This window comes from Lissotriton vulgaris, chromosome 10 (genome assembly GCF_964263255.1).
Source record: "Lissotriton vulgaris chromosome 10, aLisVul1.2, whole genome shotgun sequence".
NCBI classification, from domain to species: Eukaryota; Metazoa; Chordata; class Amphibia; order Caudata; family Salamandridae; genus Lissotriton; species Lissotriton vulgaris.
The window spans coordinates 808741934-808761466 of NC_141698.1; the positions used below are offsets into that span (position 1 = coordinate 808741934).

General features: G+C 47.8%; 1 protein-coding gene across 1 annotated transcript in view; it reads right to left on the reverse strand.

The window, feature by feature from the left end:
• Positions 1–19533, reverse strand: part of KIF15 (kinesin family member 15) — a 927627-nt gene that overhangs the window by 810402 nt on the left and 97692 nt on the right. The window contains exon 5 of the mRNA XM_086941724.1: positions 17392–17429. Within this exon, the coding sequence (XP_086797850.1) occupies positions 17392–17429 (38 nt within the window). The remainder of the gene's footprint in view (positions 1–17391; positions 17430–19533) is intronic.

Genomic DNA, 19533 nt, shown 5'->3' on the forward strand with positions numbered 1-19533 from the left:
AGCCAGAGTACCTTGTTGATGGGGCTTCGCCCTTCCTGGGCCAGGTGTCGGCTGAATCATCCGACGCTCCCCAGGAGGGTGGAGCCAGCATTGTGGTGGCAGAGCACAGCAAGATCCAGAGTCAAGAGCCACTCCTACCTCCCACTAAGGTTTAATCTGCGCATTCACCACCTGTCATCCTCCCAGCCCTGTCACTCACACGTCCCAGGCAGTCAGATACACATACCAGCAGAGGCGGGCTGAAATGGTTAGGCAAGCAAATGCTAACTTTCTAAAAGTAGCATTTGCAAACCCAGGATATTAAAATAAACTTTACTAAAAGAAATATTTTATCATCCTGAGTTCAGGCATACCAAACACGACGCGCTACCATGCTCCTTGAGCCTGCTGGGATTATAGGGTGTAATAACTCCAGCAGCTCAGTCTGGCCTAATGGAGCAGGTAGCCTTCAATAGTGAAATACGGTTTTGGTTGTAAGTCACTACTAGGACATGCCACACACATCAGGGCTTGTCCTACCTTACACCTACAACGCACCCTGCCCGCAGGCCTACCATAGGGGTGACTAATATGTAGTCAAGGGAAGGTTCGAGGCTGGCAAGTGGGTGCACTCGCCCAGCTAGCGTGGCAGTACGAGACCGCACGCGGGTTCTGCGGTCGCAGTTCCCAGACACATCTTTACGGCTGCTTCGGTGGGTGGCGCAACCAGCGCTGCAGGCCCACCAGCAGTATTGGCATCTACAAGCCCCGGCACTCTTTAGTGCGCATTACTAGGGACTGACAGTAAATCCAATGCACCAATCATGGATACCAATCGCATGTTCAATTTACAGTAGGGAGCACTTGCACTGCGGCACGGGTCAGCCGTGGCGCAGTGCCCTGAGTATCGGAAAACCAGCAAAACATCGGAGGCACATCAGCAAAAAGTGGAAGGGAGACTCACGCCAAGGTGCCAGGTCTAACAGTGACATTTATTTATTTTGAAAGTTTATAAGCGCGAACATGACCACCGAGGGTATCGGAGCGCTTTACGGATTATGCATGACAAGGTTAGAATTCAGATTATGCATCACAATGATTTAAGCATACAAAACAGAATAAACAAAGCGACAAAATCAAAGTCTAAAATTATCCAACAATCTCGTGAGGGAAAAGTAAACACACCAACAGGCAAAATTAGAGTCTAGAATAGTCCGACCTAATCGTGAACCAGGTGACTGGGCCAGAGTCAACGGGTATGGACCTAGAATCAGATGAAGGTGCCAGGGTGATTAAGAAATGTCTTCATCAGGAGCCCTTTCACCTCTTTTTTGAAGAAGACTGTAGAAGGGTTCACCCTGACTTCGGGGGGAGGGAGTTCTAAATGCTCAGAGCGATCCCTGCAAAGGCTCGTTTATAGGGCTTTTCTTCTTGAATTTTTGAGGTTTAAGGAAAAAGGTGCTTGCGCTTCTGGAGGCTCTAGAACTATAAGAGAGTTCCAGTTTCTGCACTAGGTACAGTGGGGTCTTGAAGTAGATGGCTTTGTGAGCCATGCATGCAATTTTTAACTGTATCTGAGATTCATATGGAAGCTTATTTAGTTCCCGCAAGTCCGGAGAGATGTGGTGGTATTTTTTGGTGCCAGTTAAGAGCCTAGCAGCGGAATTGAGGGGAGCCCTAAGAGGAGCCGTCCTCACTCTAAACAGGCAGCAAAGTGTTGCACTACCATAGTAGAGCTTTGAGATCGCTAATGTTTGTACTGCAACCTTCAGGTCATGAGCAGGGAGGAAGGGTTTGAGTTTCCTAGGTAAGCTGAGTTGGAAGTTAGCTCCTTTGGTGAGGGAACTGATGTGCTTCTGCATGTTCAGGTTTTTGTCTAGAATGATACCCAGAGATGATGCAGAGTTCACGAGGTGTGGTCTGCAGTTAAGAGCAGTCAGCCCATTCAACCATTGTTCCATGACGAGGGATAGGTTGTGGGGTGAGATCCGTAGGAATCCAGTTTTAAGAGCATTAAGCTTCAGGTGATTGTTTGTCAGCCAGCTTTGTGTTTCTGGCAGGACTGAGTTGAGGGAGTGAATGTCTTTGGGGGAGGTGATCTTCAGGTATAGTTGGGTATCGTGTGCATACATTTGATAGCGAATGCTAGATGATTTTAGAATTTGTGAGGCTCCATGAACAGGTTAAAGAGCATGGGGGCAATGCTGAAGCTTGTGGAACCCCCAAGGTGACTGGTGCAGGGTGGGACAGTGATTGGTCTATCTTGAAACTTTGGGATCTGTTCTGAAGGAACAAAGAGAACCAGCTTAATACCGGCCCAGACAGCCCCATCCTGTGTTCCAGGAGGTCAATTAGGTGATCATGTTTGACTGTGTCAAATGCTGATGAAAGGTCCAGAAGGATCAGTATGCACGACTCATTGTGATCCAGCATTCTAAGCACATCATCCATGATGTGCAATAGCGCCGACTTTGTGCTATGACCCAGATTGGCATTGGTCCAGGAGTTGAAAATGGTGGATGTGATGACAAAGTTGGGCAAGCATGCATTTCTTCAAGAGTTTTGCCAAGGTGGGGATGTTAGCGATTGGGCGAAAGTTAAGAAGGTCTGTGGAATCTGCATTTGGTTTCTTTAGGATCGGGGTAACCTGACCTGATTTAAGGCAATCCGGAATTGCAGCTTGCATAAGAGAAGCATTGACTATCATCGCCTAGAGTGTTTGTAAGGTGGGTCTCCATGCCGGAAACAGATTCGATGGCAGAGTCGCTGTAGTAATTGGAAGGTTTCAAGGTCAACAACATTTTGCAAATAGTCGGTTCATCCACTGTTTGGAACAGACTCAAAGATGCATTGTTTTGGGGCAGAAGGGCTGTATAGGTCAGTGATATTCGACTCGGAGGGGCCGAGCGTAGTTCAGACTCGATCTTGGTAGTCTTATCCCTGAAGAATACAGCTAATTCTATGTCAGGACCGGAGGCTTCAGATTATGCTATATCTTCCTTCGCTTTATTACCATAAAGAAACCACAGCAGCTTAGGAAAAGATATAATAAGACCAAAAAAATGCTTTAAACATAAAGCATTGACGTAATGTTCAACAAATCAAACGACAACTCCCAAGAGTCTCTTTGCATAACAATAGTCCATAGTCCTTCCACTCTGTCCATCATCACTATATAACCGGACTTCTCATCATCTTCCTCCTCTTTCTTCGCTGCTCCCGCAGCCAGATAAGTGCTTTCCTATATTTTTCCCTTTTTCACTGTGATTGATTGTATTGTGTACGATCGTTGGGGGGACTCATTGCATGGTTTATTCCCTTACAGAGTCCCCAGTTGCGGGAACGTTCTTCGTTCCTACGCGACTTTATTTCCCACTTGTGTGCGGTGTGTACATAGACCGCCAGGGGGCGGCCTGTCGTCTCGCCGACCCTTCGGCGCGCCTCCGCAGTGCCAGGAGCTGCGCGTGGAGTCTGCTTGCGCAGGAGCCAGCCCTCGCGTACCCCTCTGACACCTGGTGCCCCGGGTCTGTAAATTTCCTACTCTTGACGCCCCGTTGGGGTCTGTATGGCGGCTCGGACCGCGTGAATCACCTTCGGGTGTCCCTTATGCACCTCTTTATCCAAGTGTGGCCTAGCGCGCTTGAGGGGTACGAAGACCCGGTCCCGGCGAGGAGGGTCTGCGCGCTTGGGGGTTGGTGCAGCCCACCTGCCACGTCAGTTGGCCCAAAACGTGATCGCAGCCGCTTGGCCTGCCCACATTCGAGAACTTTATCGGTTGCCGCCCACTTGGGTGCCCCACAGTTGCCCTTGGTTCCGAGATGGAAGGGGAATACGAGGAGGAACCCTGTCCCTATCTGCAGGACGACGAGTTCTACCAGGCGGTGGACAATTCCATCTACCGCTGCGTGACGGAGGTGGTAGGCCCCATGGAAGACCGCCTTTCCGCCCGCATCGTGGAAGAGTGCGCGAAGCTGGCAGCGGCGCATGTGCCTCCGTCCCCCGAGCTCCCGGGGACATCCGGCGGGTTGCCACCCGCCCCGAAGAAGCCTTGTAAGGAGGGGCCGTCGTCGGAGGCCCAAGGGGTGGACAGGGGCGCTTTTGAGCGTCTTCGTGACGCCTTCCTGGCTAAGGCGACGGCGGTGCCCCCTACACCCTTGGTGGATCCTAGTGCTTCAGGGGACGTGTCTACGGCCCCCGCCTCCCCAATCTACGACTCTCCGAACACGGATGACGACGGGGAGTCGACCCGATCTTGGCTTCCGGCGCCCTCTGCCATGGAGATGCCCCGGGATGAGTCGGGCATGCTGGACCCGGACGAGATAGTCCACCCCCGGTCCGCAGCCTGGGCACCGGGGGAGACGGTGGCGAAATTTGTCGCGGGCAGGCTGCGCAAGCCCCTGGAAAAGGAAGCGAGGGGTTGCCTACGTGGGGAGTGCCCTCGGCCAACTTTGGAAGGGAAAGTGGCCATGACCCCAGAATTGGACCCCAAGATGGCCACCTTCCTGGCGAAGTTTATGAAGGATCCCAGAAAGGGGATTGACCGGTCCTGGCGGGCCTGCCAGGACAAGTTGTTAGACGCGGTCGGGCCCGCCACGAAGATCCTCGACATGGCGGAGGAGGCTAGAGTGAATGGCACCACCATTTCACCGGAGGTGCTCTCGAATTGGGCCCAGAGGGTGATTGTGTTCTTGGGCAACGCCAACTGTGCCCTGTCAACTGAGAGGCGGCGTTCGCTCCTAATCAAGCTGGACCCGAAGTTGGGGGACCTGGCCTCGTCGGAGGCGGGTGCTGTGGCCCAGGGTGGCCTCTTCGGCGAGCCCTTCATCAGGGAGCTGGGCAAGTTTGTGAATACGTTCACGTCGCTGGATAAGGCCCAGTCTAGCATCAAGAGGGTGTTCCACCAGCGTTTCTCTGGAGGGGCCGGTCGCGGTACGGGCCGCGCGATCGGCCGTGGTCAGCAGACCAACAGCAGAGGACAAGGCTCCGGAAGAGGTCAATACCAGACCTCTGCCAACTATACCAACTTCTACCCCACCAGAGGACAGCGCTTCGGTGGCAGAGGGTTCAAGAAGAACTCCGGTCAAGGAAATGCCCCCGGTAAGTGTACTTTGTTTGGATCAAGTTCCAATTGGGGGGCGGCTGGCAAGCTTTTACGAGGAGTGGGAATTGCTCACTGCCGACGCTTGGGTTTTGCAAACTGTACGAGGTTTCCATATAGAATTTTACGACCAGCCCACTCAAGCGAGGCCCCCGCGCCCGATGGTTTTTTCAGAGTCCGACGCGCGGTTGATAGACGGGGAGATCTCGGACTTGCTGCGCAAGGGAGCCATCCGTCTATCAACGCGCCACCCACATGGGTTCCTCAGCAACGTCTTTTTAGTGGACAAGACGGATGGGGGCAAAAGACCTGTGATCAACCTCAAAGAGTTCAATGGGTGGTTGGTCTACCGTCACTTCAAGATGGAGGGTATCCACCTCCTTCGGGACGTGCTCCTCCCTCGGGATTGGATGGTGGGACTGGATCTCAAGGACGCCTACTTGGTCGTCCCCATCCACCCCCCTCATCGTCGTTTCCTACAATTCCTGTGGGACGACAGGGTGTTCGAATTCACCGCTCTGCCGTTCGGTCTTTCCTCGGCCCCATGGTGCTTCACGAAGGTCCTCCACCCGGTAGTGGAGTTTCTCAGAAGTCAAGGGGTCCGTATGCTAGTGTACTTGGACGACATCCTCCTCATGGGGCAGTGCCCAGAGGTACTGGCGGGCCAACTGCGTCAAGCCGTCGGCCTGCTCCAGAGACTGGGGTTTGTCATCAACGGCTCCAAGTCGGTTTTGGTTCCCACTCAGCAGATCACCTTTTTAGGTTTCGTGGTGGACTCGGTACAGGCGGTCTTGAGCCTGCCGGGTCGGAAGGTCGCAAAGATACGCCACCTGCTTCGGCAGACGATCGCGAGAGATCGAACGTCCCTGCGACATATCGCCAAGGTGGTGGGTCTTCTCTCGTCCTCCATCCAGGCGATTTTCCCAGGTCCGCTGCACTACAGGGCTCTCCAACGCCTGAAGGCGCAACACCTGCGCCGTGGGATGAGTTACGATCAGTGGGTTCCCCTCACGGACGAAGTGAAGGAGGAAATGTCATGGTGGCTGTCTCACATGGAGGCATGGAATGGTCGGGCGATCTTCGGTTCGGCTCCGGACCTGATCATAGAGTCCGACGCCAGCAGGTCGGGCTGGGGCGCCCGGTGCGGGGATTTTTCCACCGGCGGCGCCTGGTCTTCAGTAGAACAACAATTGCATATCAATTGTTTGGAGCTCCTGGCGGGCTCCTTCGCAGTTCGTTGTTGGACCAAGGATTCGGTCAGAGCTTGTGTCCTGTTACGGATGGACAATATTTCGGCGGTTCATTATGTGAACCATCTAGGAGGTCCTCGTTCCCGCGCCTTGGCGGACTTGGCAAAGGACTTCTGGGATTATTGCCTGTCTCGTCACATTGCGGTGACGGCGGAGTACCTACCAGGCCAGTGCAATCAGGTAGCGGATTGGCACTCCCGACATCTCAGGGACGCCAGCCAGTGGAAACTGGATCCGGAGGTCTTCCGGTGGCTACACTCCCTCTGGGGTCCCTTCTCGGTGGACCTCTTTGCGTCCCGTCTCGACCACCAGCTGCCGCGGTTCTACAGCTGGAGGCCGGACCCTCTAGCGGAGGCCACGGACGCGTTCTTACAGGATTGGAGTCGGGAACAGCCGTTTGCGTTCCCCCCGTTCTCCATGATAATGCGAACGGCGGCTCAAATACGCCGCCAGGGTGCGGAGCTGGTGTTGGTTACGCCGCTCTGGAGGTCGCAAGTATGGTTTCCGGTTCTTCTGGAACTTTCTTGGGATTTTCCAATCCTACTCCCCCTGTTTCCTCTGCTCCTGACAAATCCGGATCAGGAACCGCATCCCCTCGTCATGCTGAACTCTCTCCGCCTCGTGGCGTGGAGGCTCTCAGGAGACGCTGGTCGATCCCGGGCCTTTCGGGGTCGGCTGAGCACTTGCTCTCCAAAGCATGGGCCGATAGTACGACGAAGCGTTACAGATCCGCTTGGCTTAAGTGGATGCGTTGGTGTTTACGAAGGGATCTGGATCCCTTGGTCGCGGGCCTCGTTCCCGTGCTGAACTTCCTGGCGCATTTGGCCGACAAGGGCCTAGCGTATAGGACGATCAATGCTATTCGATCGGCGATTTCGGCTGGCCATGACAACATCGATGGCCATCCAGTAGGGGAACATCCTTTTGTGTGCCGGCTTCTGCGAGCTATCCGCCTCGCGCTGCCTCCGGAACCCAGGTACTCCGTCCTTTGGGACGTCAATTTGGTTCTGAATTTGTTCCTGTCGTGGCCGGCCAATTCCTATCTGTCTCTTAAAGAGCCGTCGGCGAAGTTAGCCATGTTGTTATGTTTGGTTTCTTGTAGGCGCGTCTCTGATGTGCGCGCGTTGGATGTCTCTGCACGCATCTTTTCCCCGGATGGGGTTACTTTTACAGTAGGCCGACGCACGAAAACGTCGTCGCGTTCTATTTCATATCCAGCTTTTCTTGACACTCCTAAGGTGTGTCGTGCAATGCCTCAAAGCATATGAGGACCTGACCTTGGATCTGCGCCCTCCGGGCGAGCGTCAGTTGTTGATTGCCCTGCGGAAGCCACACAAAGCTGTCTCCTCCCCCACTATTGCTCGGTGGGTGCGGTGGGTCATGCAAGAAGCAGGCATCAATACTTCTCTCTTTGGAGCACACTCCGCCAGGGGGGCCATGGCCTCTAAGGCATTCTCGGTGGGTGCTCGTCTGGAGGACCTAATGCGAGCAGCGGATTGGTCCTCGGATTCCACCTTCAAGAGGTTTTATTTTAAGCCGGTGGTGGATTTGGCCCAGTTGGTGGTAAGTAAGCTTTGAACTAGCATAATCTGAAGCCTCCGGTCCTGACATAGAATCGAAATTTGCCTAGCTTACGTAACGGTAAGTTTCAATTCTATTAAGGACACGGAGGCGAGGATTATCCCACCCAGGCTACAGTGGTGTCTCTACCCACCCGTATGGCAGTAAGTAAAGCGTTTTCCTTTACATTGTCAGTACTGTGTTGATCACTGAATGCTCCTCGCCTTGTTGTTGCATTCCTGGACCACCTCGCTGATGCTGTTCCTTTTTTGACAGGCAACGACGGTGCTAAACAGGACCAATGAGGCTCAAGCGTGATCTGCGCGAAGAAAGAGGAGGAAGATGATGAGAAGTCCGGTTATATAGTGATGATGGACAGAGTGGAAGGACTATGGACTATTGTTATGCAAAGAGACTCTTGGGAGTTGTCGTTTGATTTGTTGAACATTACGTCAATGCTTTATGTTTAAAGCATTTTTTTGGTCTTATTATATCTTTTCCTAAGCTGCTGTGGTTTCTTTATGGTAATAAAGCGAAGGAAGATATAGCATAATCCTCGCCTCCGTGTCCTTAATAGAATTGAAACTTACCGTTACGTAAGCTAGGCAAATTTCGATTCTTCACAGTTCAGCAGTGTCCCTTGACCCGGAGCCGAGAGGTTAGGATGATTATTGGATTGGGACTTGAGTTCAAACAGCTTTTCCAGACTTTTTTTGCTTGATCTTGTGGAGTTCTAAATTAGGTGGCCTTCGAGCATCTGATGTTTATTGTATATGCTTCGCAAGGATCTCAGGTGGCAAATATATTCAAAGAAGGGGTAGGATTGCCACTTCCTTCCTGCAAGTCTTAAATTTCTTTTTTCTGCATAAAGACAATCATTGAACCATGGTTTGGAGAGTTTAGCAGACACTCTTTTAAGCTGAAGTGGTGCCACCAAGTCAAGTACATTATGGAGTGTGTGGTTATAGTGGCCCGTCAGGTCATGGACATCAGACATGCTCATAGGGAGGGGGGGGGGCAAGATGTTATCACAGAGCTACGTGAGGTCTTGCGAGTTGATGTCCCGTAAACATCTTTTCAACTCTTTGGGGTTCTTAGATTGGGATCTGCTTGCTCTTACCGATTCAAGGATGAGGAAGGTGATGAAATAGTTGTCTGTCCAGTCAAATGGGAGGATCGATTTCAGGTGGAAAGAGTTGGGCTTACCAATGACAACATCTAAAGTGGCTCATGTGATATGCGTAGGGCTGTCACATATTTGGATAAGGTTAAGGTCAAGTAGGAAGGATTTAAGGGTATTGACCAGCACATCGTTTACATCATTCCAGTGGAGGTTTAAATCACCCAGGAAGATCTGAGTGCCCTGGAAATCTGTGTTGGCCAAAATAATGTCTGATCTGTTCTGGGAAGAGAAGGTTATCGGGAGGGGGGTGGTAGAACGTGTGCAGTTCGCATGAGTGATTGTTGCCCTCCGTCACTTCAATGCATAGGTATTCACAAGAGGGCAGGAGGTCGGCATGAATGACTTTCACTATTAGATTACTACGATGTAAGCAAGCGATGCCTCCCCCGTGTCCACTAGTTCTGCCGTCTAGTTCTGACATAAAAACAACAAAACTCCAATAAGTAGAACTGGACATATTAATTTTTCAAGTTTGAATTAAAAAAAATGCCAAAAAGCACCAACAATTATCTGTTCGCGCTAAACCAGGTAAAAGATAAGGCCGACTGCAATGGTTCGCAGGTCGGCTACATGACCAGGTCCATTCCAGTGGAAAGTTTACCTTTGGACTAACATTTTTATGGAGGAAAAGTGGTCGCCTATGAGCCTTTGCAGGGTAAGCTGCAATCTGGATCCGAAGCAAGGCTTTTTAATAATAATAATAATGATCATCTTTATTTGGACATAAAATATCCTTAAAAGAGCATGTCAATGATTCCAACAACAGTACACGTTATTGAGAAAAAAACGAAGATCAATTAAACAACAAAACAACAGGGTCAGCTTAACTTAGCGAGACTTAACAACAGCAGGTTGATAAAGAGAGGGATCCCAGTGAAGACAAAGTCCAAAGTCTGTGCTCAGCAACGTTGACAGGTTGCTCGGTGTCAGTCCAGATAAAACCCTCTAGGTTTGGGCTTAGAAACCTTTTGGAAGTCAGCTCTCCTTCAGCAGGGCAAACCAGCACATTGAGGCCCACCAGCGATTGACATGGATTGCTGCATCTATGACTGTGATGCAGGTCTCCGTCAGTGTCCAGGCAGAAACTTGGCAAAAAGTTTATAAGTCCCTGCTTTTTCATTGTGGTCAGGAGGAGCACATTAACACTCCAAGGGTCCAGGACCAGACCCAGGGAGCATTATTTGGTGGTTAGAACTCACTGAAATAGAGGTCAGCAGCAGGGTCCAGGGTGGGTCTAGCTGGAACCATTCAGGTGGGCAGCTGCATGGAGAGACTGCTCTGGAAGCTTGGTGTGTCCCTGTAGCTAAAACAGGAGGTCAGCTAACTGATTCTTGGAGTCACTTCTGGAGTTCTGAGTTCCAGGAAAGCAGACCCAGTTTTCCTTCAAGTTCTTCTGACAGCAGGACAGTCCTTTAGATTCTCCACCATTTCAGGAGTGTTCTGAGAAGGATATTGGCGATCCCACATTTATGCCCAGTGCCACACTGTGGGTGGGGGATATTCTTGGGGTAAAAGTTTCCAGGGATGACCCTACCCACTTTTGCAGCACTTCCTGTGTATTTTATTGTACTCTATTCCACAGTGCCCCTCTCTAGCTAAATACTATATGGCAGAACTTTCATTCTGCTTGTCAAAGCTCCCTGTGCCCACCAAGAAGTGTGGCTATGATAATGGGCAAACCTTTCCTTGTGGTCACGCCAAACTATTTCTGGAGCACATCCCACGGGGTTTTGAGCCAAGCTGACTAGCAAGACAAAAGCGAGGCAGGTCTGGATGTGAGCTACGTCTGGCAGTGTCAGGATAGGCCTAATTTGAGGTTTGGGAAGGGGCTGGGAACAGTCCCAATGCTATCCTGCTCAAGGATAAAAAACACCCCAAGCCCTTTGTCCACGGTCTTGGAGCAATTCAAATCTCATCACATGGGAGCCATCCGAAGTCAGGAGAGACTTGACACTGGCAGAAATTACCCTTTTAGCTTAAGCATGAAAATGGAAACTTTCTAAAAGTGCAATTTTCAAAACAATATAAAATCAGACTTTACCATTCGATTAAAATGATTCCGTTAATCATTTTCCTATCTATCCCCAAACTACATTAAGCACTTACTAATTGTAAAAGAATAAACCAGTGTTAACCTATGAGTGAACTAGCCTTGCCACAGTTACAAACTACTTTGCAAGTTTTTTTTACTGTAAGCGAATAAAAAAAAATGTAATCGACATGCGCTATGTTGTAAATACCATGTACTATGCCCTATGGGCATTGGGGGTCTACCTTACATGGGACTTATACGCATTAAAAAGGTAGGTTTAAGCCTGGCAAAAAGGTTTATTTTTCCATCTGCATATCACAACTGCAATGGCAGGTCTGGAGACAGGTTTTTAGTGCTACTTTAATAGGTGGCACAATAAGTGTTGCAGCCCACTGATAGTATTTAATTTACCTGCCCTGATACATGCAGTACTGTATACCAGGGACTTACATAAATTCATTTTACCAATCAGGTATGTCTTAATGTTACAATGTTTAATGGAGAGAGTACAAGCACTTTAATACAGGTTAGTAGGAGTAATATGCCCAGGGTCCTATGGCCAAAAAAGCTGGCAGGCAAACATTTGAGGAACTACAAAGGATGGCCAGACGTAGGAGCTAAAATAGAAGGCAACCACCGATCTGACACTGGACTACCCTCTCTGTAGAAAATGATGGCAAGCCCCAGCGGTGCCACAGCGAGCCTGAGGAGGTGGGAGTGAGGTATACCCACAGTGAGAGAAATGGGAGGATAGTGCCAGGTGGTAGAACCAGCTGCTTATGCTAGCCACCTACACGATAGAGGGTAAACATGCTGGGCAACCTGTACAAAATCTGTGACAGAGGCTGGACCACCACAAATGCTTTCATGGAGACCGCCCCGTCCTTCTAGTGGGGCAATGTCAATCCTAAGACCACACAACAAAGCAGGAAACTAATCTCCTGGACGAAGAGAAAAAGAAAGCCATGTGGGATGCGGAAAGCCCAATTCTATAATATGGAGATAAGAGTGGCACCCTGCTAAAAATACATAAAGGGAGCCAGGCTCTCTTCAGAGTGGATGACACCCTTAAAGGGGTGGGTGGGTGGGTAGAGTCATAGCCCTAGGGCATCCAACAGTGGAAAACAAGCCATAGGAGAACACCCGACCTGCTCGAAGGACTAGGAATTGGAAAACCAATGGCCAAAGATAAAGATCACCATGCATCAAAACCCCAGGGAAGAACAGACAAGAACACAAAATGTCTTTCTCCTCTCCTAGAAATGGCAATGGGGGTTGCGCAGAGGGTCAGAGTTTGGATGCGTGGACCTTGTCCTTAAGCCTCCTGCTTTGGACAGGCAAATGCAGGCAATAAAAAGCTCTGAAAAAACTCGAACACAAGATCGGAGAGATGGACACCGTAGTGATGCAAATCAGACACAATGTCAGAAATGTGATTCAAAGAGTACATGGTGCAGAACAGTGAATCAGGGCCTGAAGATATCTGTTAAGGAGAGCACGAAAACAGTGACATCGCTGCTACTGTTACAAGAAGACCTGGCACTGCGAGTGGAAGATGCAGAAGGCTGCTAGTGAAGAAGCAAACTCAGATTTATTAGTTTTCCAAAACGCACAGAAGGGAAGGACCAGACAGACTTCTTTAGAAACTGGCTGCCCCTAGTCATAACTGTGGATAATTTCTTGCCTTGTTTTATCATAGAAAGGGCACATGGGGCAGTGGGCAGTGACAGCAAGACCACCTCCAGCATCCACCCTAAGACCAATGACAGCCCATTTTTTCAACTACCTAAATAAAGATATGATCCTCAGGGAAGTTATAAATCAAAGGTGAGGTGCTCCTTTTAGCGCAGAACAGATTAGCCTTCCCAGACTATACAAAAGTGGTCCACAACTGAAAACAAAACTAGGTGAAGCAAAACGTGAGAGCTATAGAACTTAAATACATGCTGCTGTATCCTGACAAGCTAATGGTGATCTGTCGGGACAAGTACAAAGTAATTGAATCATCAGAGTAAACATTGGATATGAAACCGACCAGAGACTAGTCATTGTTGGAAGTAAGGCCCAACCATCAAAGAACAAAAAACATACAGCAGACACATTCAAGAGGCCAACAAAAAAGACCAAGACCCCTAATTAGCACAATGGTAGGCACGCCCTTAGGAGAAGATTCGAAAGAGACAGATGGGAGAACCAAATCGCGAGGAGAGACACAGACACAAGAGACAAAATGCAAAGAACAACCGAAGGTAGCAGAAAACGCACTTTCCTCAGATAAACTAACTGCGCCCTTGCTTCCATGCACTACCGTTGATGCATAACTGGGTGAATGTTACGGGGAGATTACCACTAAGGGAAAGGTTGTGGGACAGAAGTTACTAGATTCTCGAGCTCACCAGGGCTCACTAGAGTCTTCACACGATAGCACAACGAACAGGAAGCAGGCTATGGAAAAGGGCTTACTTGAATATTTGAAGTTGGCAAACATAGCTTTAATAAAATACTGCAGAGACACAATTAAAGTAGCAGGACCACATTAGTTTTGGTTTAGGGGGAACAAAGGTGGGGGTAAAGACAGACCTTTCTAGGGATGGAGGCAAAGCAGTTCTCAAGCTCAGCTGGGCGCAAAGGAAAAGCAGGGATTGATAAGAGACTGGGAATGTTTCTGTTGCAGTTATGATAGAAGAAAAAACAAACAACAAAAAACAGTACACAGTTGTGCCCAATTTTATACAGTTGTGTTTCCCTGCCCTAAGTGCCCAACTATGTTCTTCTTTAATTTGTTTTTTATTTCCTTCTAGCCTCACACTAATTTTAGAAGGCCAGGTCTGTCCCTTGACAAGGAGGAGGTCCTGGACCGGTCCTGTGACCTAGAGAGGTACACCAAGGGTGCCCTCACTGCAAGGACAGCAGACAACCATCAGTCATGGATTTAGTACAAAGAGTGGCGATGGCAGCACACTGTTTTTGGAAACCTTAGCTAGGACCAGTCTTTTTAACTAGGTGAGTGGAGGGCTACAGATTCACTTGACTAAGTGTCTGCTTCTCCGTACTAACCCAGATCATAGTGCTAATATTAAGTGTATATTGTGCATGGTTGTGTATGTGGCTTGCATGGTACATGCATTGCATGTATGAGTGGGCCAGAGAAATGGGGGGCCAGTAAGATCGATTTGGAAGCCCTGCACTGGCCTGGTGCACACGATGGAGAGGATGTTCCCATACAGTAGAAGTGTGTTGCTGACATTCCAGACAAGGAGGAGACCTATACACTGGTGTTGGAAGAGAAGAGAAAAGATTCCTTCAGCAATTAGATTAGGCCTTTTGTGGAGAGATGTTATTGATCAGTCTTCAGGTAGCACTGCCAGTTGAGTAAGGTGGGGGTGAAGAATGAGGTGGCAGTCTGTTCAAGGTGAAATGAACCCCTTGCATTAATCCAGCCTTTTGTTTTTCCCCTGATCACTCTTTAGTGTGGTTGACAGCCAGGTGCAGAAAGCTCACACCTTGTTGTGAAGGCTCCAGGCTGGACACTACCTTGCTGCAAGGAGCATCAATCTACACAATGCCCGTGTTTGGAGAGCATCCTGGAGAAGACACTTTGAAAGAGTAACACCATATACTGGGTCTAAACGTGCAGAAAATGGCCCCACATCTTCCTTCTGCTTTGATTGTATAGAAGTGGGACCCACTTGTGGTTCCAGTTCCATGTTCTCTATACCCATGGAAGAGAGTGCTCCACAGGGTACTCAGAGGACTGCTGTGTGACAAGAGCTTGTGTCTGCCTCACTGCCAGCTTTCCACAGGTGCATTGCTGGAAGAATCTGTTCATCTAACCTGAAACACCTAGAAGCCAGCATGCCTGCTGAGAGAGCAAAGGAGCCTTCCAACCCTTTAGGAACAGCCACGGTTTAGGAGGAGCCATGTACAGGAAAGCAGGGGTCTGCAGGAGGACAAGCAAGGGAGTTGAGTGCCACAGGTGTTGGAGGGAGACTGACTCTCTGATTTGCACTACCAGATGGGAACCACAGAATCATAGCTGCCCACTGCTGCAGCGACAAGGATTGAGAACACAGATGGCCTAAGCCACTGTGACCACACATGTAGGCTACGCGTGTGAGACAGTCTTGAAACCCAAAATCTGTGGACAGGTAGCCTATAGCAGAGGGGCCCATCGAGGATTGGTGTGGTTCTTAGGAAGGCCTCATATTGTGAGTGGGCATTCATAGTGTAAGTCTGTAGTCCTTACTAGAAGTCTATGGGGCTTAACTCAATTACACATTATAAGCAAAACCTGCACCAATGTAAAATGTTGCCCTACATACATCTACAGGGTCCAGTGAGGTATCAATGTTAGTGTAAACATGCAATCATGAGTGTAGTTCCATTAACTAGCGACTACAGCATTTCTGTTGGCTAAGAGACGCATAGCCATGCATTGGTGCCAAACACGCACCCCCAGAAAACAATACTTGCTCCCAAACGGACCACAATGTAATGACAGAAGCGAGACACACGTTTTACATCTGTGATCCACTACGAATTTTCTACCTCAAACCATGAAGGCATGTAAAGAACCATCAAGGGCCACAAGGACTTTGGACTTGCCCCTCCACCATGTCAACACGTCTTTATAAAAAATAAATAAAGACACACATACACAAAGAAAGTGTGGCACAAGGCCGTTTTAAAAAAGAGCAAATAAACCCACTCAATTATTCAAAACTGAGGACTGAGAAGCATCCCATAAGCCCCTGTGAGTGTGCATTTCTTTGCTCACAACTGTAATGTTGGGTTTTGTGGGGCAGCCAGTAGCATGGAAGGTGAGTCTCCAACACGTGTTTGGCAATGTTGCCCTAGTTCTCCCTGGGGGTTGCTTTCCAGACCCAGGGAGAGCTTAGGCATTAATTTAAGCTCTCTGGGAACTGAAGGTTTAAACTCCCAGGCTCTACAATGCGGGCCCGAAGTTTGGTCCTAATACTACAGTAGCAGCATAGTTTAAAGTACAAGAAATACAATGAAACATGAGATTCAACTCAATACTTCGTCGACAATGTTGATTGTCGATAATGCAAGGTTTTACAGTATAATGAATACTACTGAATGTTGTTCGTACCAACTTTGACTTCAATGGTGGGTTATAACCAGTATTACATATTGGTTTTGTCCCCATTGATTTGAATGGTGTTGCAAGGGTGAATTATAGCATGTGTCTGCTTTTACTAGTGTGGCGGCACCCTGACAAAGCCAGTGGGGCCCACCTTATTGATAAAGATACCCCCTTATATTGAGATATTAAATCTAGCGTAGATGGGGGTCTTTCGGTTCTAGGGTTCAGTATCAACTAGAGGTGTGAAGTGATATTAGGCTATCACCAAAGGTATTTCCATACCACCTTTCCTCAAGTAGGACTATCACTGCTCTGCTTCGCTACCCTGAGAGAGTCGAATGCTACAATGGGGTTCTTAGTTCCCAATAAAAGAGAAACATGCAGCCTTATTACTTTTGAAGGACTCACAAACTTTGCAACTAATAACCGAATTTCTTATATGTAGTAAAGTTACTTTTCTTTTTAACAGTGAAGTACTGAGTTGGACAATGAGTTATGGTGCTGCCATAGGCTTGTTGAATTCAGAGCTCGAGCTCCCCACACTACCACCCAGAGAAGCCTGACACTGCACAGCATTGCTCCAACTGACAGTAAAGAGCTGAAGTGGTTGTATGTTGGCCAGTCTGAAAAGCCATAGTAATACGTGGCCCGGGATATCAGTGGCAAAGGACCCTTCCCCTAGGATTGACGTATAGTAGCCCCTGCTGGCTTTATGCCATAACGGCCTCAACCCAACAGATCTGGCACATATCTTATAAACCAGAGATCTTCAAACTGGGGGGCGGGCCCCCCTAGGGGGGCCTCAAGTGATCCTAGGGGGGGCCCAGGCTCTGACCAAAAGAAACATTAAGCTGAAAGTAGTGCTTTATTTTTAAGCAATCATGTAATTGGTTTCATTTTTAAAATGATAACAGAATGCCGTTTACAAATTACCTGCAATATTTGAAAATGTTTTGTGTTTAAGGCAAGACATATTTAAACATTGATATCGTAATAGAATAATTATGAAGGGGGGGCCTGATGACTTAAATTTTTTCACTGGGGGGGGCGCGGCATTAAAAAGTTTGAAGACCACTGTTATAAACCATCTAAAAGGTGGCTGTTGGTGACAATGCGTCACCACGAGTATGCTTTCCATGGCCTCAAAGTTCTGAAACATTATAAATAAGTAAATCTACTCACCCAACATTGTGAAGGTTTTGCCTGATCCAGTCTGACCACTATTGAGAAAGAAAGGAGCAAAAAAGAAAGAAAGAAAACAAATAAATAATAGAACACGTTATGGATCTGTTCTATCCTAATTGGATTATCTATTCCATGATTTTTTCTAAATCTTACCTGGTCACAAGCCCCATCATTGAAACGTTGTGCAATGTTTCACAAGTCACAATACAGATCAATTTTATTCAATATTGGATTAAACTCATGCAGACATTTGGTTCTAGAAGAGCTTTGACTCAATTCTATAGAGTCTGTATTTTTGTTGCACACACATTCAAACAGCCATTAACAGAAAGACAATCATACGTCATGATCGCACGTCACACAATGCGTTTTAGTTCAAACTTACTCATTGCATCGAAAGCACCAACAAGATCTATAAACTTTCGGAACTGCCAAGGTGGGGCAGGCGGCAACTTGACAATGTTTTGAAGGATCATTCATTCACCGGAGTAACTTCAAACTGAATGAATTAGAATGCCTACATGATTTCGCCATTTTACCAGAATACGGATTTTGTTAGGCCGATGTAAATACACGAGAAAGATCTACTCCAGCATGGGAAGCCGTGCATATTCATAAACCGGGTACCACACCCCACCCTCAAAAAAGTATCTCAACGCTCAGAACACGAACACTTTCATCATGGGAGTGTGTTAGCACACATATCTTACTAAAAACGAGAGCAACAGTCCCTTTAAAGTAAATCTAGGAACCAATATAAGCAATCTGCTGCTCTGAATTAGAATACTAAATATTTGACGCTTAACGTCACGGCTAAAGCTTTGTAGGCATATGCAAAATTATAGTAATTTCCCTTTAATGTAATGATGGAAACTTTCCACAAAGCAGGAAACTCTGCGTTTAAAGTAATTTCTTAGTATGAAATGTCCCCTCAGGGCCATTTTTGACCCGAGGACATATTTTGCGCTTAAAAAGCACTACACTTACAAATGCAGCCGCTTGCATTCTGTTCCGTTCAGGATGTACCGAGATACGATTTTACCCCAAATAAACGTACACGATGTGGTGTAATTTCGAGCTTGAAGTGTCTAAAGGGCAACAAGAACATGTCGGCGATTATGAGAGATTATGTCGCATAACCAATACTTTGCCCTGGCCTAATAATCACTAGCGAGTGTTTTTGCACCAGATATGTATTCCCACCACTTCATGTTTGATGTAAAATATGTACTGTTACCTTATTTCTACTTTTCTGTACTGCAGTTGGTTAAGCAAGGTCACAATCAAGGACAATAATGATCAATGATCACTAACATTTGGTTACACTGAGATCCAGAATGCAACCAGTAGAATATCTACGCACCACAGGATGAGATCCTCCCTCAAAAATAATTGGAAGCCAAGGAAAGGTGTGTATGTCTAATTGCCACATGAAAAATAATAATGAATTTACCCCATACACACCCTGTGTCACACCCATTTCCCTATCAACCGTTTCTGCTGGACATTTACCTCAACCACTTCATCAACCAGCCCTTTAACTTCCCTGCTTCCTTCCTTTACAACTACAAAATCACCCTCAAATCCAGCATTCTTACCCTTAGCCTACTTTCACCTGCACTTGACACCAAAGCTGCAGTCCCCACCCATCTCACTTCCCTCAGCACTAGAACTTGCTGGACTTACGACCTTACATACATTTTCATGCTCTTCAAGGGTCAGACCGTGCAATATAGTAAGTGAATAATAAAATTTGGTATGTCGAAGAACTGCCATACCTCAAGTCTCAAACAGTGCAATAATGCACAACGCAATAAACTTGTAATGAGGATTACATAACTAGGCAAATGAAATGGCTGAATAACATATAGTTATAAAAAGGAAAAAATGCAGCGGAAATATCGATTTTAACCAGCTACCATTGCCATGGGTTGGCCTTCAAAATCATTTGCTGTTGTCATTCATTCCTTAATGTTCTGGCGATGACAGTATCTAAATCGATCCTCTTTACATAATGGACAGCTCAGTTCGGTGGTTGGCAACAGCATTAGCGGTAAAGCACTGGAAGTACCCTCAACAAAACAAAGGAAGTAGCTCCTTCCATAGACACTATAGAATGTTGATAGTTTGTGTAACTTC